Consider the following 24,294-nt stretch of genomic DNA (forward strand, 5'->3'; position numbering starts at 1 on the left):
CTGTTACTGTAAACACTATACACATTGCTGATTCATACTGGATTCCAATCGCTGCATAGTTAATACTGTGATATGGTATAATCTACACACACAGCAGATTCATACTGGAATAAAATTACTCTCCAGTTATTACTGTCATACTGTATAATCTATACTGTGAAAATTACATACATTGAAAATACATACTCTCAGAATTAAACACTACACACACTTTACAAATTAGTACTGGAATTAAAGGATGCCTTAATGTTTATATCATAAACACTACACACATAGTATATATTCATACTGGATTAAAATCACTCAACAATTCTTGCCATCATAGTGGTAAACTGCAGATTGTAAGTTCATACTGGGTTACAATCCCTTTATAGTTAATACTAAAATACCATGAAAACAGAACGCACTTGAGATTCATACAGGAATAAAATAAAAAAAAACACAATTATTGTTGCCATATGGTAAAACTCCACACTCTGCAGATTCATACTGGATTAAAATAGAAAAATACACACTCTGAAAGTAGTATTTTTGAAGTGATTCACAATCTATAAAAATACACACTGTAATCCATACTGGATTAAAATTCATACTGGAAAATCTTCTGGAAAAAGGTCATACTTACAAACTTGCTCTCCAGATCCCAACAGCAGCAGTCACTCAGGTATCGAACCACCAGGCCCCGAATGAAATCGATCAGTAAAATACTCGCCACGGTAAAGATCATGTCTATGATTGAGAGCTTCAGCATTTCCTGTGGAACAATATAGGCAGTAAACACATTTAGCTACTCTTCTAACTACTATTCTAGCTCTGCTCTATCCTTTTCCTCTGTAACTCTACTCCTCCAGATGAGCCTCACAAGGGCTCCTGAAGGAAGACTATTAAATCAGCTCTATGGATTTCATCCAGCAGAATTGATGCATGCTGTCTTAGTCTACTGATAGTTTCATTAAGTAACTGTCTGGCTGTACGATTCAATCCGTGTATCCAATCCATAGCCATTTCATTCCCATCCAAGGGGAAACAATTACTACAGGACAATACATTTTCATTTTTTTTCTTCTTGTCAGTGTTAATGTCCTATTTACGGTAGCTGTTCAGCCAACACAGGGACGTTGGTCAGCTAAGACGTGATCTAGTGCTGCGGCAGCTAAGTGCTTGTTAGCTTGAGTGCTAGCATTAATGGCTTTGGGTTAATGGGGAGTAATGGTCCAGATACTGTATGTGGGACAAAACAATGGGAATCTTTCATATTGAATGAGACAAGAAAACACTGTTGGTGGTGGAACATTCTGTGCACCTATTTGTATTTATGTGTATTTAATATCTTTTCAACAACTGCCTTGTATTTAGCATATGGGTAAATTCGCTTATTGACTTTTGTTTTGTATTGTTTGCTGAAAGAAATTATTTAATCAAAGTTCATTTTGTATTAAATCAATAGTACGTTAAAATAATATTTAGCATAAATTAGCCATACCCAGTTAGCTGCTGATTAGCTTGCTCGGTATCTGAAAAAATCATATTATTACCTATTAGTAAGCAATTGAGTTGTACACAGTGTTTGACATTGTTAGCCCCCCTAGTGCAGTGTTAAGTGTTCAGTTTCTGGTTCAGGGAAACACACCTGCCCAACGTACGTCTCCCAGCACTGGTCCTGCTGACTTTTGGTATTGAACCCAAACGAAGTCGTCTGGTTCTGCAGGGTCAACGCTGGTGCTGGTGGAGCAGACAGTAAAGCCCTCTTGATGCTGATAACGGTACGGTTCAAGTCTACAACAGTTGTGGTGAAGGTCGTATTCCTCCCCTCTGTGATCTCTGGAACAATCGTAGACAGGTTTGTCTCGGCAGGCTGGGATATGGTGGCGAGGTAAGATGTGGAATCAGACCAGTTCCCTTGAATCTGAGGCAAACAATAAGAAAATGTTCTGCAATAGCCCCCAGTCACACAAGACTTGTATTTCTTCTATTGCCATGGAGGGAGGGGCTTGGGGTCCAGAGTACTGGTCAAATTACTGTTTCAAAAACTTTTTTTTTTATCACTGATAGACTTGTCAAGATAACCGCAAATTTTTAAATGACATTATGTCCCAGAAACACATGTGATAAATTATATTATTGTCCTTTTATAACCAATTAATGAGCATTTAATTAATAATAGTTGGAGAGAGGTATATATTTTTTGGGGTGTGTGGCACATCGTTTTTAATGCATTGGTCATTGCATGAGTCGCTAAAACATTAAAACACGAATGGAAGTTTTTTTTTTTTACGTTTAACATGTCATCTGTTTACAAATCATATCCATCCATACCTTTAAAAGAATGTGTTTTACTCAAGAACAATTCCGTGTTCATTTAGCGGTATAAGAATAACCCCATCTGCTGATGTTAGTTTTACTTTGCACTGTGAATTTGCGTACCTCCATGTTTATATCCGAATTCCGCTTTTATTCCTAAATTCCGTGATCCCGTCTGTGTTCTCTACATAGCGCTTAGTGTCTAATTCTTGTGAAACCAGCAGGCCAAAATGGCGGATCTTCAACTAATCTAGTGGGTGGAATTCTGATGAGGGTTGACAGGTGAGGGGAGGTACCAGGGTGGTTCTACTCAAATTTCCTTTTTCTGACATCAGATTAAGAGACATCAACCCAATCGGCTTTCTCACACCAAAATCTTTCAACTGACTTAAACAGAAAGACAGAAAACAGGTGGATGGTGTTTATATGAACATTAGAGATCCAAGTGGAAATGCAAAAGCATGCAAAAAGAGTGAGTATTGCATAATACACTGCCTGGCCACAAAAAAGGTTGCCACAAAAAAAGGTCACACACTCTAATATTTGGTTGGACCACCTTTAGTTTTGATTGCAGCCTGAATTTACTGAGTTCGGTAACATCACAAGGTTTATTTCAATCCAGTGTTGCATTAATTAATTAAAGATCTTGCAACAGCATTGATGATGGTAGAGTCTGACCGCTGCACAAAGCCTTCTCCAGCACATCCCAAAGATTCTCAATGGGGTTAAGGTCTGGACTCTGTAGTGAACAATCCATGTGTGAAGATGATGATCTCATGCTTCCTAAAGCATCTTTCACAATTCCAGCACCATAAATCCTGACATTGTGATCTTGGAAAAAATCCATTGATATTCAGTATATTCAGGTTGTCAGCTGACCTCATTCTTTCAGCACATACTGTTGCTGAAACTAGACTTGACCAACTGCAGCATCAACCCCACATCATTTACTCATTTGAAATGCTTTTTTTGGAATTCTTGTCTTGGCATTTTCCCCGACAAATCCCTAAAACTTTATCAAGCATAGTTTTCTCTAGAGGAATTCAGGGAAAGCACATATTCATCAAGTAAAAGAAGAATAAAAAAAGATCACTTACACCAGAGCTCATGCTGTTTACTTTGTCCAACAGGGCGATTATCAGACTGTAGAGGTTTCCAAGATACAACACCAGCACCCTATTCAAAATCAGATCAGAAACTAATATTAAACAACTATGCTATCAATTTTATTTGATTTTTGGACACTTTTGATAGCTCAGACCTGCCCAGCTGGAAGCGGAGGCTGGTCCTGGGGTGGTACATCTCCAGCTGAGCCACCAACTCAAAGGCAGATGGAGCGATCATAGTGATGAGAGAGACCACCACACTCACCTATAGGAATGAGATGGCATGCAATACTTTTACATCATGCATTTAACAACATTATGACAGTGATCACATTTGAGCAATTTGTAATTCTATAATTAGAGACTGAAGTCTTGTATCTGTTTTTTTGCATATTATTTTAGCATATTCTCCTCATACTTTGTTCTTCAATGGTCAGAATGCCACAGGATAGATCACTACAGAACAGCTAATATTTAGGTGATGGATCATTCTCAGCATTGCATTAACACTTGCATGGTGGTGTGTGTTAAGCCCTATCCGGTTGAGATTAGTTTCTCAGGGTGTCCTGGGGTGATTTTCTCTTTTATGGGGGGGTCCTCTGTGATTTTATTCCTGTCCAGAATGGCCATATATGTGTTTTTTTCTCAGACGTACTCAAAGAAAATTGCCTACTGCTCGCGTTTAATAAAATAGATATTTGTCCAGTGCTGCACACTGTAATTACACTTTGGGGGTGCATTTCCATGGAGATCCAAGTAAACATAACAGTGAGTGGAAATGGAGGAGCTACTGAACGCAATGCCATGTGACCCAGAAAGCCAAAAAACTCACCTGAGAATCTAAATATTGTGCTGATACAGCAGTGTTGATGAAGTTTCTAAACACCTCAGTGTCACTGCTGGACTGAGAAATGTCCACCAACCAGAAATAGCCAACTGACCAGCATCCTGTGACCACTGATGAAGCTCTAAAGGATAACCTACACAAACTGTGCAGCAACAGATCAGAGCTACTGTCTCTGACATTACATCTACAGTGTAAAGGAGTGTATAATAGAGTGGACAGTGAATCCACGCAGTGTTTAAAAACTCCAGCAGCACTGCTGTGTCTGGTCCACGTGTACGAACGCAACACACTCTAACACACCCCCACCATCTCAGTGTCAATACAGTGCTGCAAATGATCCACCAGCAAACAATAGCCACCCTTTATAAAGTATGCAAAGAAACAAAGGGACTGTTGTCTTTAACTCTAAAGTGAACAAGTGAACTTATATGCTCAGTGGAGCTGAAAAAATGGACAATAATTGCAGAAACAAGAAGGGGATTATAATATTCTGACTGGACTATTCATTTTGGATCACTGCCTGAATGTGTGCCACATTAGGAAATAAAACATGGTGAGCCATGCTTTGGTCAAACCTCGTTTTTTTCCCACAGTGTTAGCTCTGCTTTCTGCTGCTCTAGCTTCTGCGAGCGGTCCACCACAAAGTAGATGATGTAGATACTGCCTGCCAAAGACAGCAGCACCAGGATATTGGCTAAGATCCTCAGACTGATCAGAACCGCTCTGTGTGAGGAAAGAAAGACAAGAGATTACACTCATTCATAAACATGAGGACGATTTCACAAATGTTACACATTAGGGAGGTCTTGCAAAATGAATTGAATTATTCCAGATGACGTGACCTGAACCCAATCCAGATGGTTTGGGGTGAGCTGGACCACAGAGTGAAGAAGGCAAAGGGGCAACAAGTGCAAAACACCTCTGGGAACTCCTTCTTTCAAGACAGTTGGAAAACTTTTCATTTCAGGTGACCACCTCTTGAAGCTCATTGAGAGAATGATGCCAAGAGTGTGCAAAGCAGTGATCAGAACAAAGGGTGGCTATTTTGAAGAAACTAGAATATAAAACATGTTTTCAGTTATTTCACCTTTTTTGTTATGTACATAACTCCAGATTGTGTTCATTCATAGTTCTAATGCTTTCAGTGAGAATTTACAATGTAAATAGTCATGAAAATAAAGAAAATGCATTAAAAAAAAGAAAAGGGGTGTTCAAACTTTTGGCCTGTACTGTATATCCATATGTTAGCTATTTGCACCAATATATTATTTTGTTGCCTCAATGTGGTAATGTGTGTCTCAATATATTATCTAATGAACTCAAAATAATAATTTGCAGCCCCAAATACATAGAAATTTGGACATATTGGTGGAAATGTCCCCTAAAGTAATTTATGTCTCACTGCTAGACAGTGTCTAGTGCTTACTGTTAAAGCCCTGGGTTTTAGAGACTCAAGTTCCTGTTGAGAGAGAAATGCCTTGTTCTACGGCTGCCTAGTTTGGGGAATAACCGGTGGAAAGGCCGATGTTGAACAAGATTTTTCCAAGCTGCTTGGGATTTGCTGACTGTAGCACACCCAGCTGTGCTCCTGTTTTCTCAGATGTGCTCTCTGGTGACCAAATTTAAGTCATTGTTTTCTTTTCAAGAAGCGAGCGATTGTATCAGTGTGTGAACGAGTGTGATAGCGCTGCTCTTGGCGTTAGGCCTCAGACTGAGCGCTCTGATTTACTCGCCTCCACATCGACTGCAATCGCAGCACAACAGCAGCCGCCGCAAAATCGTATTTCATACAAACGGCCTGCGCTGGATGACTACTGCTAAATCCTCACTGAGCTGCTTACACATTAAAGTGGATTAATACCCTGTGAATATTCATATATCTACAGTACCAGTCAAAAGTTTGGACACACCTTTTTCATTCAGTTTTCCTACTATTGAAATGAATACTGAAGTCATCCAGACTATGAAGGAACACATAAGGAATCATGTAGTAACTTAAAAGTGTTAAACAATCCAAAATACTCTGTGAAACATTTTGGTTACTCTTATTTGGGGAACTGTTAACTTGCGCTTTTCTGATGATCTTGTGCAACAGAGGTCAATTTTGGGACCCTATTTTAGCGATCTTTAGACGAGTCGTCAATCACACACTGTGCAGCTTGATTTAGGGTATCTTAAAGACGTGAAAAATGTATTTTCCCGTGGGTAGAAACACGCAAAAAAAGGCATGTACCAGCAAGACAATTGTGTGCTCACTGCCCGTAGTCACTAATAAATGTGTTTACTGCCATATATGGGTAAAATGTGAAGGCTGAATTCCACTGTACTGCTGTGCAGCTATAAAGAATGAATTCAACATAAACCAGACTGCCGTTAAAAAAGTTGAAAAAAAAAAAAAACTGCACCTTTAAGGATGTGTTGGATTGCAATGTTGTTCAGAAGAAAGATAAAAGAAACCAGAAACAAAAAAACTGTTAAAAATGGCTAAGCACTGCCTCTATAATCGGGAGACCGCTGGTTCGAATCCCGGTTATCCCGGCTTGCTTTCTACTGGTGGGTAGATCGTACTTTTTCCCCTTATCACTCCTACGGTGATGTCAATCAGCACAAGGAGTCTGTGAGCTGATGTATCAGAACCGAGTCGCTGCGCTTTCCTCTGAGTGTGCTGTGATGCTGCACAGTTCGAAAAGTTGCGGTGGCTGACTTCACATGTATCAGAGGAGGCATGTGCTAGTCTTTACCCTCCTGGTGTTGGGGCATCACTAGTGATAGGAGGAGTCCTAATGAGTGGGTTGGGTAAAAAAATAAAATAATAAAAAATAGAAAAAAGGTAGGGTCATTTATGCTGGAGCATTAATGCATTCAACATAATGTTGGGCTTTCAAAGTGTCTGTAATGAAGACCACTACACACACAAATTTGTTGGCTGTCTCCACCAAGACAAAAATGTGACTTGACACTGAAGATAACTCGCTATCAATCGATAGAGTCGCTCTATGACTTCCCTTTAGTTTGCAACTATTTTATAAGAATGAATGAATGTACATTTAATAAAAAGTGATACAGAGAAAAATGCTCAGAAACTGGAAAAGGCACCTACAGGCTTGTTTCCTTCTTTCTCTCCTGCTCTTCCACAATGGCTTCCTGCAAAACCGTAAGTCAAGACTGTTTCAGACAAAAGAAATGTTCACTTAACAGTAAGAAGGAAAAGCAGATTCACAAAAAACACACATCACACGCAAACAAATCCAAACTAAATGCCCCTGCAAAGTTGTCATTTGCATATACTGTGTGTAATACACTAAGATGCCAAAAATCACTGTATAGGAGTATGTATATTGCTCATTATGGGCCCTATTTTAGCGATCTATAGTGCACTAGTCAATTGTGGATCTTGCAGCTGGATTTAGGGTGTGTCGGTGTGTCTATGGTATCGCATGGCGCAAAACATACTCCTTGCGCAGTTTGAAACGTGCAAAAGGCATGTACTAATTTTCTTAATTAATCATGGATGTGTTTTGGGTGTAACGTGTAATAAACCAATCAGTGTGCCAGTTGTCATTCCCTTTAAGAGCCAGGTGAGCTCTGACTTGTGTGTATGCATCTTAACAGTGCGGCACGCTGTGAAGGTACACTGGCAGCTCATTTAAGGGAACAACATAAGCTGCTGGAACAACACCTATTTTTACACTTTTTTATTCCTTATATAATGTAAAGCGCATTGTTTCCCCAGTAAGTTAAATAGTGCTTTTGTTGGGTGTTCCTAAAAAATTCTACAACTTTTTTTTTTTTTACTGTAAAATCAAACACACTCATGCAGAACTCAATAATCTCCAAGTGCATGACAGTGTTTTTGATGTGTAATAAGCCCCTAATGGTGCGCTCCCCTTGGGGAAATCATCACTAATACTACAGAACATAAAGCTCATGGGTGGATAACGCTGTAATGAATTGGATCATGGAAAAATGAACACTGAGAGACTGAGCGCAGCGGGTGCTGCTGTGTGTTATGGGGAGCACTCACTCTGATGTTATTAACGATGGCCGCTCCTTTGCTCTCGGCGGCCTCGGGGTTGCCGATCAGGTAGTCCCAGGCACAGAAGATTCTCCAGCAGAAGGTGTAGTTTTCGTCGGACGCGCTGGCCAGACTCAGGCGCGAGTTTCTAGCCATCCTGAAAGGAAAGAAACACAGCATAGCACTGGACTTTAAAGGTTGGATCTATAATTTCTTTGTTTAAAAAATGTATATGTATATATACAGTGGTATAAAAAAAGTTTAGGCACCGCTTATAAATCTTTATAAATCATTGGTTGTTGAGATCAGTGATTTCAGTTAAATATATCATAAAGCAGACGAACCCAATGATACCCAAGAAGTTAAAAATTAAGTTTATAGGAGTTACAGAAAGTGTGCAATATTTCTTTAAACTTAATTCTTCCATAAGCTTTTTTTGTCTAATATGCAAGTTCAATATGAGATTAATACAGTTAATAAAGTTCATTTCATGTGCTGTTACAATTACATGACTGATGTCTCAGTGTTATCTTTTCTATTGATTCTATATATTTTATATAATCAGTGATTATAATGATTACTCTAATGATTACTTTCTTAACAGAGTGATGAAACTGTAGGCAAAAACAGCCATTCCAACCAGAAAATAGGCCAGGGGCAGGCGGTAACCAGCGCTGCCGATCTTACGCACATTCCCATAGTACCCATAGAAGAGCACTGAGTACTGCAGATAGCCCTGAAATTAAATAACAATAAAACACTGAATCAGAGAGAGAGAAATAGGCACAACATAGAGTCATACATCATTCAGAAGTGTAGTTCATTATTTTGTTTTTATTTATTGTGCAGTATTTAAGTAGCTTTTTATACATTCTAAATTATGAAGAAATATGAACTAGTAAATAATGATATTTAAAAATTTAAAAATTACTCAAACCATTTAAACAAATAGATTTGAAGTACAGATACACTGAAATAAAAAATCCCTAATCAGTAGAAAGATGTAGATGAATCTTAAGATTTAAAGATTTTTTTTTACCATAATATTTAGGTTCTACAAAAAAAATTAATACAGAGTAAAGTTACAAAAAGCTGAACAAACTTTTTTACAATTATTTCTACAATTGCTATAAACATTCCTTTAAAAATTAACATTCAGACTAAAAGTAATTTAAAAATAATTTTCAGAATAAAGTTATAAATATAATGGTACCCAGAATGACAATTACATGAAAAAAGTAATATTTAACATATGCATATGAAATAAATATATAAAAAAATATATTAAAAATTAAGTTATAATGCAATTATTTCTTAGAACTGAATTCTTTTAACATCTTTTAACATACAAAAGTAAATCATCCAAAGTATAAATATCAGAAAATTAACATCCAAAACAAAGTTGAGTCATGGCACATTTGTTACCATAATAATTATTTATATATTATATAATTATTTAAAGAATAATATTATAAAGCATATCTAGGATAATTAAGTAGTTATATTTTATTATTATACACCAAATATAAAAAAAAACAATTGATAGATGTATGGATAAACATATAAACAAACAAAAGATTTAAATTTGTGAGTTATTGCTTGTGAGTTTTGTTTATATACTTATTATACATTTTTTGCAGCGCCATTAAGCATACAGGACCACATTGTTTTAAACACAAGGTTCTCTGAAAGACTCTCCTACCTAGCTGCTCCACATTTTAGATGTAAAATCATACAGGATGTTGCCCACAGGATGCTGTTGAGTCCAGCTGTGACACTAAAGGGTTTAAAAACTCCAGCAGCACTGCTGTGGCTGATCCACTCATGCCAGCACTACATACACTAACATGTCGCCAGAATGACCCACTACTCAAATAATAACTGATCTGTGGTGGTCTTTCCTATGGGATCCTGCCCACTGTAGACCAGGGTGAAAGGTGGATAATAAAGTATACAGAGAAAGAGATACAGGACTACAGTCTGTAATTATAGAACTACAATGTGTCCTATATGCTCAGTGGCGCTAAAAAAAAGGATTAATGGGTGCAAAAACCTCCTCGGTGGTCATAATGTTATGCTTAATCAGTGTATATCAGTATATTTTAACATAACATAGAAAAAAAATAAGTCTTGCCCCAAGTGACCAGATGGTGTCCAGGTCCTGAGCCGAGGCAACCTGGTCTTTAGGGATGGTCTTACTGCGAGTGGTGCCAAACGGAGCTCCGGCCAGCAGCTGGAGGAGAGAGAGAAAGAGAGAGAGAGAACCGGAGGGACAGAGGGAGGATGAATGATAGAGGAGAACAGCTGGTACCTGCGCAGGGAAATTGCTTTGTGTCCCTGTGTCAGAGAGGAGATAAATCTCACCTGTTTTTACTGACAAAACACCACAGCCGCAGATGAGGGGTCACAGTAAAGCCCCCAAACACAAAGCAAACTTTTGATGGTCGAGTTTAAAGGGACATATAACATTTTAACACCCGCTGTTCTGTATTAATGTCATAAATTTCTACTCCTAGCGAAACAAAGGCAGCTGTGATACAAGCTAAGAACTTTCTTTGCAGTAATTCTATATAATTCTATCTTTTATAGATAAACAAATAAATACTGCAATAATACAGCAATATTAGGGGTAGAGTTCTGCTCTTTTAAGAGAAAAAATTCATTAAAATTTTTTATCGACACAACAGTAAAATTAAATGTAATAAAACCCAATCTGCACTAACCCAGCAACAACTTTTATTTAGTGCCAGGCTCCAGACTAACATGGTCCCACCATCCTCGGTACAGGAACATTAGCACTTTTTGGACACTTCATGCAATAAAAAGTTGTTTATTTGGACGGATATGAGTTGCTTATGAGGAGACCAGTTTCTGATTGAAATATAACTGGAAGGTTTCCTTTTGTTAAGCGCAGAGTCTGTTTACAGGTAAGGCCAACTTAAGGCCTATCCGGACAGGATTAGTTTCTCAGGGGAACATCTGTAAAAAATATTTCACACTTCAACTCAGTGATAAAACTCTTGCATCCGGACAGCAATTGAAAAATCAGGAGGGCCAGTGAGTTCTTTTGGCTTTCTCAGTCATGTGACATGACATCGCGTTCAGTAGCTCCTCCATGTCCACTCGCTGTTGTATTTACGTGGATCTCCATGGAAATGTGCGCCCAATATGTGATTACAGTGCGTAGTAGTGGACAAATAGCAATTTTATTAAAAATGTAAAAAAAAATTACAGGTCGCCAAAAATTAGGTAATTTAGCTTTTTCAGAGGAATAAAATTACAGAGGAGCCCTCATTGAAAAAGGAAAATTATCGCAGGACCCCCTGAGAAACTAGTCCTGTCTGGATAGGGCTATAGAGGCAATCACCTTGCTGGTAACTCTACGCCAACCTTAGTTCTCTCCCCATTAATGTTAGCTAGCTCGCCGCTGATGTTAACTCCGCTAACCTTAGTTCTCTCCCCAGTAACATTAGCTAACTAGCCGCTAACGTTTGTATGTGTTTTCCCATTGCCGTTAAACGCACCATCTAAAAATATAATACCTACAGCAGATTTACAGTGAATTTAAGACAATTTAAAACGTTTTTAAAAGATTCTGCTCTTACCATTACATGAAGGAAAATTGAAATGTTCCTTTACATGTGTAAATAATCATTTTATATGATAGAGAATATTTTGCTTATGGTTCAACAAACTTTGCAAGTTTCAATATATGACATCCAAAAAGGGGTCCAGCTGTTTTCATAAATCGATGAACCTTTGCTCAATTTAAACTATTTATTTGTTAAAACATGGTAATGAAAAGTATGAGGAATCACCAACCTCAGGCAGAACGATAAATGCTCCAGTCATTATGGTGAGGACGATATTAATGCCGAAAAGCCACCGCAGGAAGATGAAGTAGGAGGCCACACCAGATCCAAAGTGACCTGCAGACAGAGCAAAACGCACTTTGACTCCAAAACAAAGATCAGAAATTATGTGGAGTGTTCTCCAGATTTAGCTACTTGAACACTGGCAACTAGCATAGGAGAAACTGTGTTCTCTGGAATTGTGATGCTCCATTCACTAACTAGAGAGGAGGTGTGGAGTTACTACGCCTAATTTTGTAAATAATTTTTTTTCTCTTCCTAAATATCACTGTTTTCCTCTGCTATATGATATATTTAACTGAAATTGCTGATCAGAACAACACATGATTTATAAAAGAAAATCATGAAAATTATCAGGGATGCCCAAACTTTTGTTAATACCAGTGTATGTCAGTTAAGTTTTAAATACTCATCGTAATAAAAGATTAGACCAAAATACACTGTAAAACATTCTTACTTTCAATCTTTTTAATCCTCATCTCCCATGGAATAAACAACACAAGAATATTGTAGAGAACTCTTGAAATCTTCTTCAGCAGCTGAAAAAACAAACAAACTCATTCAGCTTTATACAAATACAAAATTGCTATTTATAGGTATATGTTTGAGTAAAATGAAAATTGTTGTTTTTTTTCTATAAACTGTGGAAAACATTTCTCCTAAATTCCAAATAAAAATATTGTCTTTTAGAGCATTTATTTGCAGAAAATTAGAAATGGCTGAAATAACAAAAAAGATGCAGAACTTTCAGACCTCAAATAATGCAAAGAAATTAAGTTTTAGAAGTTCAGAAATCAATATTTGGTGGAATAACCCTGTTTTTTAATCACAGTTTTCATGCATCTTGGCTTGTTCTCCTCCACCAGTCTTACACACTGCTTTTGGATAACTTTATGCCTGCACTCCTGGTGCAACAATTCGAGCAGGTCAACTTGGTTTAGTGGCTTGTGATCATCCATCTTCCTCTTTATTATATTCCAGAGGTTTTTATTTTGGTAAAAATAAAGAAACTCATAATTTTTAAGTGGTCTCTTATTTTTTACAGAGCTGTACATCAGATGTGTCTTTAGTTAAATGGATTAAATACATTTGGATTAAATTGGAAAGACATTTTCCTCCCTTTAAACAATTAATTAACTGTGAACATGTTTTTCACTTATTCACTTTATTTGTTGTAATAATGAAAACACATTTCTGTGTATTGAGTTTATAATAATAATAATAATGAAGTAGATCGTGATCGGGCAATATCAAATGTAATAATCACGCCAGGCCTATTGTTACCAGTATACAGGATATAGCTGAGCCATACTGCCCTTTACAATCTTTCATCACACACACACACACACACACCGCATAATGGATTTCATGATGCATCAACCAGATGTGTTTCAATCTTGGAGATAAGACACCCAAGAAAAGCACACATTTTCCAAATAAATGTGAATTGTTTTGGATCTCAATAAACCAAGAAGCCATCAGCGTAATTAATAATTCATCATCGGATCCACTCGCTGAAAAGTCAATTAATTTTAATGCTGCCTGGGTAGCCTCTGCGAATGCCACTGGAACATTTTAATTAAAACGAGCCGTAACACCAGGCCGTAAATCTGAGCACAGTGTCGGGGAGAGGAGGAGGGCGAGAGAGAGAGAGAGAGAGAGAGTGAGTCATGAAAAGGTGCAGGACCTTAACCCAACACATTAACAACCAATACAAGAAGAGAACCTTTAAACGTCTACAGTTCATACTGCCATTTTCATAAATTATTAAATGTAACTAAATAATGTAGTCTCATGCAAGTCCTTGTATCTCCATTATAGCTGTTTTACTTTTTGACATAGTGTAAACCTTGCAACTGTTTTTTATACTGTCTCCAGTTTTATTAAACATAAAACCAATAGAAATGCTTTTTCTGTGAGATTTGATTTGACCTCAAACACATCATCCCTGGCAGGAGTTTTTGACAGAATGGGAGCTGAGAGTAGCTAAACTGAATTAAAATAAGTATTTTTATACATACATCTGCCCCTGCAGCCTGGTAGCCCCGAGTCCTGGTCAGTCTGCCCTCATACTTCAGCACGATTTCTCTGGCCTGCCTGAAACAAACAATTACACGCACATATTAGAATATGGGGTCATGTCTGTGTCCCATATGCAAAAGTCTTGAGCCTCTGGAAAATAATGCCATTTTTTTATGTAAACTGTAATTTTCAATTAAGGTCTGTTTATGTTCCTTTTTATTTTCCTGTGAAGCAGCAATTTTAGGAGATAATAAATAAATAATAAAACCTTATATACACCGACATGTCAAAAGTGTAGCACAGGAGTACATGAATTAATTATGAAGTGTTTTTTGGGGGACAGCTTGGGATCACACACACCTGTATAAGTTGTGAGGTGTTATCTTGTGAGTGAGATTGAACACTGGCCAGCATACTCATGGCAAGACGTTGTGAATATCTGGAGTTCGAGTGAGGCTTGAAATTGGGTGTCACCAGACTGTTTTGGGAGGAGGAACTTACCTGAAGCTCCTCCTCCTTCTACTTTGTGTCATGATGTGTCTCTATAAATGCAAACAATCAAGAGTCTGTGGCAGAAACTAAACCCACATTCAATGTGGGAAGTTCCATGCACATTTTTAGGAGGTCTATGCAGTGTTTTGTAGCTTCAATGACAATAATTTTGCAAAACAACAAAAGTGGCTGACCTAATTTAATAGTATTTTTTACATATTTGTTTGATGCCAATTTTCCTTTGGTTGTCCTAGATTACATTTTCGGTTCTAAACATGTATATCTATAACAAAAAACACACACACACACACGTATGTATACATCTCAAACACAAGCACACCTACACACACACACACACACGCACACACATAAAAAGATAGATGTGCACACACACATGCAGATTTCCAGAATCAGCAGTCTGGGCAATAACACATTATTCCTCTCTGTGATCCTAGCAGGGATTTACTGCAGTGATAGGCTCTGATGAAGCCATTAATACTGAGCTTTACTGCCTTACAGGCCTCATCACTACTGTAGGCATTCCTTCGGGACTCACACCTCGTTCTCAGCTGGGTTTACTCTCAATGCAAGTTTTACACACAAAAAAACCTGTAAAAACCCCATTCTGGCTCTCTCCTCAAATGGGTAATAAACACATTACTGCATTACTCCATTACAGCAGGCCATTATCTGCACCGTGAGAGCTCGATGAGGGGACAAACGGACAGGCTAAATGAATATAAAGGGCTCAGGCTGGGAAGAGCCTTTTTAGATATATTTATAGGCTGCTGGTTGTTCTTTCTCAGGCTGGGGGGGGAGGGGTCAGTGGTCAGAGCTTAATATCAGAGACCAAACGCAAAAGCGCTGCATCTACTGCTTGCTTATGGACAGCAATAAACTTGTCAGGTCCTGGGTAAAAGTTGCAGGGCTAGTCGGCCGGTCAGCAGCTTTGTGCATTATTGCCGGGTCTGAATATCGCAGACCTTGGGATGAATAAAACGGTGCGCGCGGTCTCAATCCTTTTTATATAGTAGTGCTTACGACTGCTGGGACACGTGGTCAGCATGTAGCAGGAATTTATGGCTAAGATGCCACATAAATTCCTGCGATAATGCATAAAAATTGATTTTACTTAATGATATGTCACTGACAAACTGCAAACAATCAATATATAAAAGGCTCTACATGTGACTTAGGTTATATATACGTAAGTAACTGTTTTTTAAAAAATCAACTGGATCAAACAACACAAGCAAATTAATAAATAAATAACAAAACATGGGGCTCTATTTTAGCGATCTATTGCGCAGCAGTGAATTGCACATCGCACAGCCGGATTTAGGGAATGTCAGTTGTGTCTTTGGTAGTGCTGGGCGATAAAACGATATCGATAGTTATCGAGGAAACTATATATCGCGATAAGTCGGGGCGAGAAATTCGATAAACTAAATTTTCTATTTCCCGTTTAAGTAGCGTTGTGAAAAGGCGCAGCACGAGATCAGGCAGCACGCTGAACTGCTGCTCAGCCCAGTACAACCCCTCCCCTCCCCTCTCCACCATCCCCCTCCGCCCCACCCCCCGAGCCCCTCCACTCTGAACTCCTCACATAGCGGCTCCTTCTCTCCCATTTACTGGATAAACTTCATTTATACTATTCAGCGGCGCTACACTGGAAAACTCACCTTTTAAATATGAGGCATGCGTCTCCAAGATATTTAGAGAGGTGAGCTTGTTCAGATTTCTGAAGGCAGGTAAACGCTGCTCTGTTTGCTGCTAGTTAGATTAGCTTGTCTCCAGTTTAAAGTTAGCGATGTTTAGGTGTAAAAGGGATCTGTGCAATCTGTCATCATTAGCTAAGATGCTTTCACTGCTTTTTACATTCTAATAAACTAATGGGTAACGCACGTTAGCCGTGTTAATCCACGTTTCGTGTAAATTAAGGTTAACTTCAGCACGAGTGAGGGGTTAGTATATAAACACACAGAAAGGAAGCACTTTCCATCTTTTTTCCTAACTCTCACTGTTTCTGTTAGAAAACCCTGAGGGCAGCATTCTCCTCTGTCTTTGTGTTTTATAGTTTTTAACAGATAGAGAGTCTGTTATGCTGGATATTTTACTAAATACAGAAGATTATATAATCTGTCTAGCTGTATTTGAACTGAGCTAAACATTGCTGTTACTGAACTGGAGTTTTAAATACACTTAAGTAATGTAAGTCTAGTCTACTGAAAGCCAGTAATGTTAGTATAAATCTGTACTGCAGTAGAAGTGGATCATTTCAGAAACTTGACTTTATTCCTCCCACCTCCATTATAGGCCACTTTTTTTTTTAAATATTTAAATGTTAGCTTAATTTAAATGAAAAAAAAAACTAAAGGCTCTTATTTAAAAAAAAACATAAGCAGTAAATTATCTAAAATTACAACAAATAGAAAATAGAAAAACAGTAAAACATATGTAATACATACTTTTTATATGACCAAAATTAAACTAGACTGAAATCTGACTAAAACTAATAATATCCGATAGACTAAAATGTAACTAAAACTATTATACATTTTAGTGAAAAGACTAAGACTGTATCAAAATCACCTGTCAAAATGAACACTGTGATATACTCTTGTATTTTGCTTTATGTAGTTGCCTGCATTCAGGGAGGGGAATGATCTTTTGATTAAATATAATTTTATAAAAATAAATAAAGTGTTATTGCAATTTAAATTAAACAGACATATAATGTAAAGGGTCTTACATATTTTTTAGTTTATATATTTGTCCCCTTTTTAAAATTAATTTAAAAGCTGTACCCACCTGGCAAGATGTTAACATCCTAGTGTCTGTCCACAAGGCTCTGAGCCTGCTAGTGATTTTGGCCGTAACTCCCTTATTCTGTCACTTCTGAGTAAAAATAGAAACCTTTAAGTGTAACAGAAAGTGATTTGATTTATATCGTGATACATATCGATATCGGCTGATATGAAAAACTATATCGTAATAAGATTTTTTTCCATATCGCCCAGCCCTAGTCTTTGGTATCGTAAAGGTGCAAAAAATACGCCTTGCGCGGGCAGTACTTATTCTCTTAATTGTGAATTGGTGTTTTGGGGGTAACAGGAAATAAACCAGTGTGCCAGTTGTCGTTCTGTTTAGGAGCCAGCTGCGTAATTATATGTATATACAGCTCTGGAAAAAAGAAAAGAGCGTTTAAAAAATTATCTTTGATCTTTTGTCTTTGATTTTACCAAATTAAAAACCTCTGAAATATAATCAAGAGGGATCACAAGCTATCAAAACAAGCTGAACTGCTTGAATTTTTGCACCAGGAGTGGCATAACTTTATTTAAGAGCAGTGTGTAAGACTGGTGGAGGAGAACATGCCAAGATGCATTAAAACTGTGATTAAAAACCAGGGTTATTCCACCAAATATTGATTTCTGAACTCTTAAAACTTTATGAAACTTTATTTTTTTGTTATTTCAGCCATTTCTCATTTTCTGCAAATAAATGCTCTAAATGACAATATTTTTATTTTGAATTTGGGAGAAATGTGCGTAGAATAAAATAACAGTGTTCATTTTACTCAAACATAAACCTATAAATAGTAAAGTCAGAGAAACTGATTAAGACACTGAAGTGGTCTCTTCATTTTTCCAGAGCTGTATACTACACAGTTAAATGTGCATGCATAGGAACACAGTGTGCTTTAGCAACCATTAGCATTTTTTGCGAGGTAATAATCACGGCTGCTGCTCATCCCCAACGAGTAATAATTGTGTATTTACCCTGCAACGCTCTGTTAGCATTACACTGCACTTAATGCTGCAGCTGTGAGTTCACAAATTAAATAACCTTTTGCTACATAATTAATTAAGCTCAGTTTGATCATACTAAAATAATTTAGCTGCACAACATTGATAATATGCAAGTGATAGTGTCCGTTTATTGAGATGGGCCGTTTCCCAAAAGCTTTGTATTCTTAAGAACATCTTAACTAGTAGAGATAGTATTTAATGTGAAACCAATTACTAATTATTTAACTAGTTTTCTTAGCCTGCATCAACTTTAAGTGGTTGTTAAGGTGCCTAAAAAAAGGTGGTTGCTGAGTTGTTGTTAAGTGAAAATTGTGATGGTGCTAAGGTGTTTCTTAGTGGTTGCTATGGTGTTAACCATGATATCGCTGCTTTTGTAGTGCTGTAACCTTGCAAAGCTGTGTCTTGGTAGTTGTTTGAAATGGTTCATATGGTTGATATCAAATGGTTGCTCTGGTACTTCCTGTGGTTGTTTTATGTAACGAGTATACAAATAATGCAATTATAATATATATTGTCTACATACAGCTCTGGAAAAAATAAGAGACCACTTTGTTTTTACCAAATTGAAAACCTCTAGAATATAATGAAGAGGAAGATGGATGATCACAAGCCATCAAACCAAACTGAACTGCTTGAATTTTTGCACCAGGAGTGACAAAGTTATCCAAAAGCAGTGTCTAAGATTGGTGGAGGAGAACATGCCAAGATGCATGAAAACTGTGATTAAAAACCAGGATTATTCCACCAAATATTGATTTCTGAACACTTAAAACATTATGAACATGAACTTGTTTTCTTTGCATTATTTGAGGTCTGAACGCTCTGCATCTTTTTTTTTTATTATTTCTCATTTTCTGCAAATAAATGCTCTAAATGACAATATTTATCTTTGGAATTTGGGAGAAATGTTGTTCGAAGTTTATATTTATATTTATATAAATAACTCAAACATATACCTATAAATAGCAAAATCAGAGAAACTGATTTAGAAACTAAAGTAGTCTCTTAATTTTTCCAGAGCTGTATGTACAGATCATAATGTTTTATTGCGATTATTCTTTAAAGTTTGGAAAGTTGCAAAGTAATCATGTTACAGAAAGTTTACAAAGGCTGGGAATCTATTGGAGGTTTTAATCAACTAACACCACTAATTATTACATAAATAAATTACTATTCATTTTTTTCATTTGAGTTCTACATTCCATAATACACTGCTTTATACTGGGTGCATTTAAATGCATAACATAAACATATCAAGCAAATACAGTAAATACATTTAACCCCTGCAGGTACTCACTCACTTTAAGGCTTTGAGTTTGCGTCGCATTGGCCACGGTCGTGTTCGTATGTTGGCGATGATTTCCTTCTGTACCTGAATATTCTGGAAAAGCTCTTCGGGGTCATTACTGTCCACCCGCTCTTCATCCTTATCTTCATCATCGGAGGGTCTGGAGAGAAGATATTTAAATTAGAATGTATAAAATAGTGAAATGACTAAACATTTAGAATCTTTGTCTTTAGCAATCTTTCACTGAAATAATATAATTTGTGATCAGCAGTTATTTACTTTTTACACATTTTAAAGCCTTTCAACATGTGAACCCTAACAGTTGCTGCTACATTCTTTTTATTTGGCAATAAAATGTTTTGGCTTTGATTTATGGCCACAGAAATTATTATGGCATCAAACTGTCAAATAAAAGGTAGGCCCCTTTTTTATGCGCGATGATTGCATGTAAAACGGCATGATTATTAACTTTATGATTCTCTTAAGACATTTCACGTACCTGAAGCCACATAAACTACTGTATGTGTGTGCATTTATGTTCAGCACTTATGTGCATTTATGTTTAGTGGCTTAAAATGAAGCTTTTAAAAATGTGTGAAACAATATGTAGAAACATCACATAATGTTATTGGTTCGCATTTGTATGCATTTGAATTGGTTTAGAACTCTTATATGATGTATCGGTTGTATTTAATGCTTTAAAGGCTCTTTACAAGTATAAATATACATAAACCTCATAAATATTCTCAAAATATATTTTTTAATAAAATAAATGCTCACATACAGAGATGTACACATTACACCTACCAGTGGAAGGCTATGATTAACCTCTTTTTTCATTTAAATTCTTTAGATTCTATGGCACTGGAACTGCAAAGATAATTGACAGATAATGGTATTTACATGTTTGGACATTTCTGCACATAATGCACTTTATATCCAACATACTAATATTGCCTAATTCTTGTTACTTGCAGTGCACGTTAAAATTACTACTTTTAAATCCCAATTTCTATAAACTTCTGATTCCTATGTATTTTTTATTCTTATCTTTACATTATGCAACATGGGACAAACAGTATACAATCAATATAGAATTAAAAATGTCTATATAAAAATGCAAAACGAGATAAAATTGAGAATAAAACAAGATTTGACACACTGCCTTATTAAGCATTCTAAGTAGAAACCTTTTTTTTATAAACAAGAGAATAAACCTATTAAACAGGTATAGAAACGTTACACCTTAACAGGAACCAAACTTAATCATAAACATTTCTATTTATTTTTTTTTAATTTAACGTTTAATATGATTTTTCTTTTGCACACTTCACGTATATTATTTATTTATTTGCTAGCTTATTTATTTAATATGCAATGTGCTAAATTAATCAAACAGGCAGGTTTTAGAACGTACGTATTTACACTTTCACAGAAACTCTCATATTGTGATTTTACTCACTTTCCACCTCATTAGAATCACCCACCCTACATCTCAATCAGCCATAACATTAAAACCACATTATTAATATTGAATATAGACTCTGCAGGTCTAATTATAATAAATTATGTAAAACTCACCCTGTGTTGTCCTGGTAAGGTGAATAAATCCTTCTGCAGCTCTTCCTCACACTTTTGTGCCGTTTGGAGGATGTTAGGGGTCTGGTCAGTGCTGCTGTTTCACTCATGACTCCAGGGTTTAAACTTTCCTTTGAGTGTGCATGTGTTAATGTGTGTGTGTTTGTGTGTGTGCAGCTACCTGTCTGATTCGATGCTGTACTGAAAGGCTGCTCTGAGCTCTTGGCTGTCAGTTTAAGCAAACCCACTTCTGTCCAATCACAACTGCTTCAGTCTCTTAAAGGGCCAGTGCTGCATATTAACCTCTTAGTGGGCCAACACTGATTTGCTTTTATAGTTCTGCCCTGGAGGTAATGAGACAAATGTATACTGCAAAACAATTATTTAAAGATTCTTCTTGAATACAAATAATGGGAACTATAAAAAAAATGCTGAAAGTCAGATAAATGTCATTTATTTATATCACATTTTTTTATGTTTTTTTATTATTATTTTTTTTTACAACTGACATTGTCACAAAGCCGCTTTACAGGAATCTTGTATCCACAATATATAGAAAACCAATATAATCGCAGATAGCAGGAGCAGGACAGCCCAGTGGTCAGTCTGGTAGACATGCAGTTGGTCTGACATGGGTAGTGGACGAGTACAGTGATAAATCATTAAAAGGGTAAAGGGATTTAATTATTACTGATTACATATATGAAGTATAGAGAATGTTAACATCATTAGAACAACTCAGCAGGACTGATTATAAAAGCCTAGCTAAAAGAAAAGAGAATTCATCCATTCCATGATCCACACACCATTAAAGTCCATAACGTCCATCATTTGAAAAGTCCATATATAGGATGATTAGAATTGAATGCTCATTGGCCGCTTTATTAGAAACAATTATCTTACATCTCAACTAAAGCCTACTCCATTCAGCTATAACATTAAAATCACCATTCAACCAATCCAGTTCTGGCTCATTCAGAAGCTTGTACCTGGGCAGAATCCTTTGAAAGGTTTAAAGCTGACCAGAAGCCTGTGGCTAAAATAAGCCTGTTATTCGGCAGAAGCCTGTATTTAGACAAAAGCTGGGCAGAAGCCTGGGTCTGGGCAAAAGCCAGTGAAAAAGCCTGTGAATGGACAAAAGCTAAGCTAAAACCTCTGAATTGACAGAAAACTGTGGCTAGCAGAAGCCTTTACCTGTGCAGAAGCCTCCGAAAGGGCAAAAGTTGGACATAAGCCTGTTCCTGGAAAAAAGCCTGTAAATATGCAAAAGCTACAAGCCTACAAAAGGCTTATCATTGGGCAGAAGCTTGTGAATGGGCAGAAGAATAAAGGTGAGGAGATGCCTCTGCCTGGGCAGAAACCTGTGAACGAGCAAAAACCTGTAGTTGGGCAGAAACCTGTCTCTGGGTAGACGCCTCTGAATGCACAATAGCTGGACAAATGGAAAAGCTGGACAAAAGCCTGTAAATAGGAAGAAGCCTGCCGTTGGGCAGAAGCCTGTGAAAGGGCAAAAACCTGAGGCTGGGCAGAAGCCTGTGACTGGGAGAAGCCCGTAAATTTGCGAAACTGGAAAAAAACAAGTGAATGGGCAGAAGCCTGTATCTGGGCATAAGCCTGTAAATAGGCAGAAAATATGTGGCTAGGCAGAAGGATTTAAATGGGCAAAAGACTGTAAAAGGACAGAAGCATCTGGCTGTGCAAACTGGCTGGGCCTGTGAATGAGCAGAAGCCTGTGGATGGACAGAAGCCTGTGATTGGGCAGAAGACTATGAATGAGCAAAAGCCTGTGAATGGGCAGAAGCCTGTAAAGGGGCAGAAGCCTATGAATTGGCAGAACTCTTACGGCAGGGCAGAAGCCTGTGGATGGGCAGAAGCCTGTAAATGGGCAGAAGCCTGTGAATGGGCAGAAGCCTGTGAAGGGGCAGAAGCCTGTGAAGGGGCAGAAGCCTATGAATGGGCAGAAGCCTATGAATGGGCAGAACTCCTATGGCAGGGCAGAAGCCTGTGAATGGGCAGAAGCCTGTGAAGGGGCAGAATCCTGTAAATGAGCAGAAGCCTGTGAATGGGCAGAACTCCTATGGCAGGGCAGAAGCCTGTGGATGGGCAGAAGCCTGTGAATTGGCAGAAGCCTGTGAAGGGGCAGAAGCCTGTAAATGAGCAGAAGCCTGTGAATGGGCAGAACTCCTATGGCAGGGCAGAATTCCTATGGCAGGGCAGAAGCCTGTGAATGGGCAGAAGCCTGTGAATGGGCAGAAAATATGTGGCTAGGCAGAACCCTGTGATTGGGCAGAAGACTATGAATGAGCAAAAGCCTGTGAATGGGCAGAAGCCTGTAAAGGGGCAGAAGCCTATGAATTGGCAGAACTCTTACGGCAGGGCAGAAGCCTGTGGATGGGCAGAAGCCTGTAAATGGGCAGAAGCCTGTGAATGGGCAGAAGCCTGTGAAGGGGCAGAAGCCTGTGAAGGGGCAGAAGCCTTTGAATGGGCAGAAGCCTATGAATGGGCAGAAGCCTATGAATGGGCAGAAGCCTATGAATGGGCAGAACTCCTATGGCAGGGCAGAAGCCTGTGAATGGGCAGAAGCCTGTGAAGGGGCAGAATCCTGTAAATGAGCAGAAGCCTGTGAATGGGCAGAACTCCTATGGCAGGGCAGAAGCCTGTGGATGGGCAGAAGCCTGTGAATGGGCAGAAGCCTGTGAATGGGCAGAACTCATATGGCAGGGCAGAACTCCTATGGCAGGGCAGAAGCCTGTGAATGGGCAGAAAATATGTGGCTAGGCAGAAGGATTTAAATGGGCAAAAGACTGTAAAAGGACAGAAGCATCTGGCTGGGCAGAAGCCTGTGAATGGGCAGAAGCCTTTGAATGGGCAGAAGCCTGTGGATGGGCAGAAGCCTGTGAATGGGCAGAAGCCTGTGAATGGGCAGAAGCCTGTGAAGAGGCAGAAGCCTATGAAGGGGCA

General features: G+C 37.9%; 1 protein-coding gene across 1 annotated transcript in view; it reads right to left on the reverse strand.

Moving 5' to 3' along the window:
• LOC103029971 (transmembrane channel-like protein 3) overlaps positions 1 to 23,266 on the reverse strand; it is a 37,166-nt gene extending 13,900 nt beyond the window's left edge. Inside the window, exons 1-14 of the mRNA XM_007258164.3 lie at positions 21,337 to 23,266; positions 19,769 to 19,915; positions 14,163 to 14,238; positions 12,599 to 12,680; positions 12,092 to 12,198; positions 10,404 to 10,502; positions 8,863 to 9,005; positions 8,279 to 8,426; positions 7,355 to 7,398; positions 4,830 to 4,977; positions 3,563 to 3,672; positions 3,399 to 3,477; positions 1,631 to 1,906; positions 626 to 754 (exon numbers count right to left, since the gene is read on the reverse strand). Of these exons, the coding sequence (XP_007258226.3) occupies positions 626 to 754; positions 1,631 to 1,906; positions 3,399 to 3,477; positions 3,563 to 3,672; positions 4,830 to 4,977; positions 7,355 to 7,398; positions 8,279 to 8,426; positions 8,863 to 9,005; positions 10,404 to 10,502; positions 12,092 to 12,198; positions 12,599 to 12,680; positions 14,163 to 14,238; positions 19,769 to 19,915; positions 21,337 to 21,443 (1,695 nt within the window). The 5' untranslated portion in view covers positions 21,444 to 23,266. The remainder of the gene's footprint in view (positions 1 to 625; positions 755 to 1,630; positions 1,907 to 3,398; positions 3,478 to 3,562; positions 3,673 to 4,829; positions 4,978 to 7,354; positions 7,399 to 8,278; positions 8,427 to 8,862; positions 9,006 to 10,403; positions 10,503 to 12,091; positions 12,199 to 12,598; positions 12,681 to 14,162; positions 14,239 to 19,768; positions 19,916 to 21,336) is intronic.
• Positions 23,267 to 24,294: the final 1,028 nt, after the last annotated feature.

This window comes from Astyanax mexicanus, chromosome 16 (genome assembly GCF_023375975.1).
Source record: "Astyanax mexicanus isolate ESR-SI-001 chromosome 16, AstMex3_surface, whole genome shotgun sequence".
NCBI lineage: Eukaryota > Metazoa > Chordata > Actinopteri > Characiformes > Acestrorhamphidae > Astyanax > Astyanax mexicanus.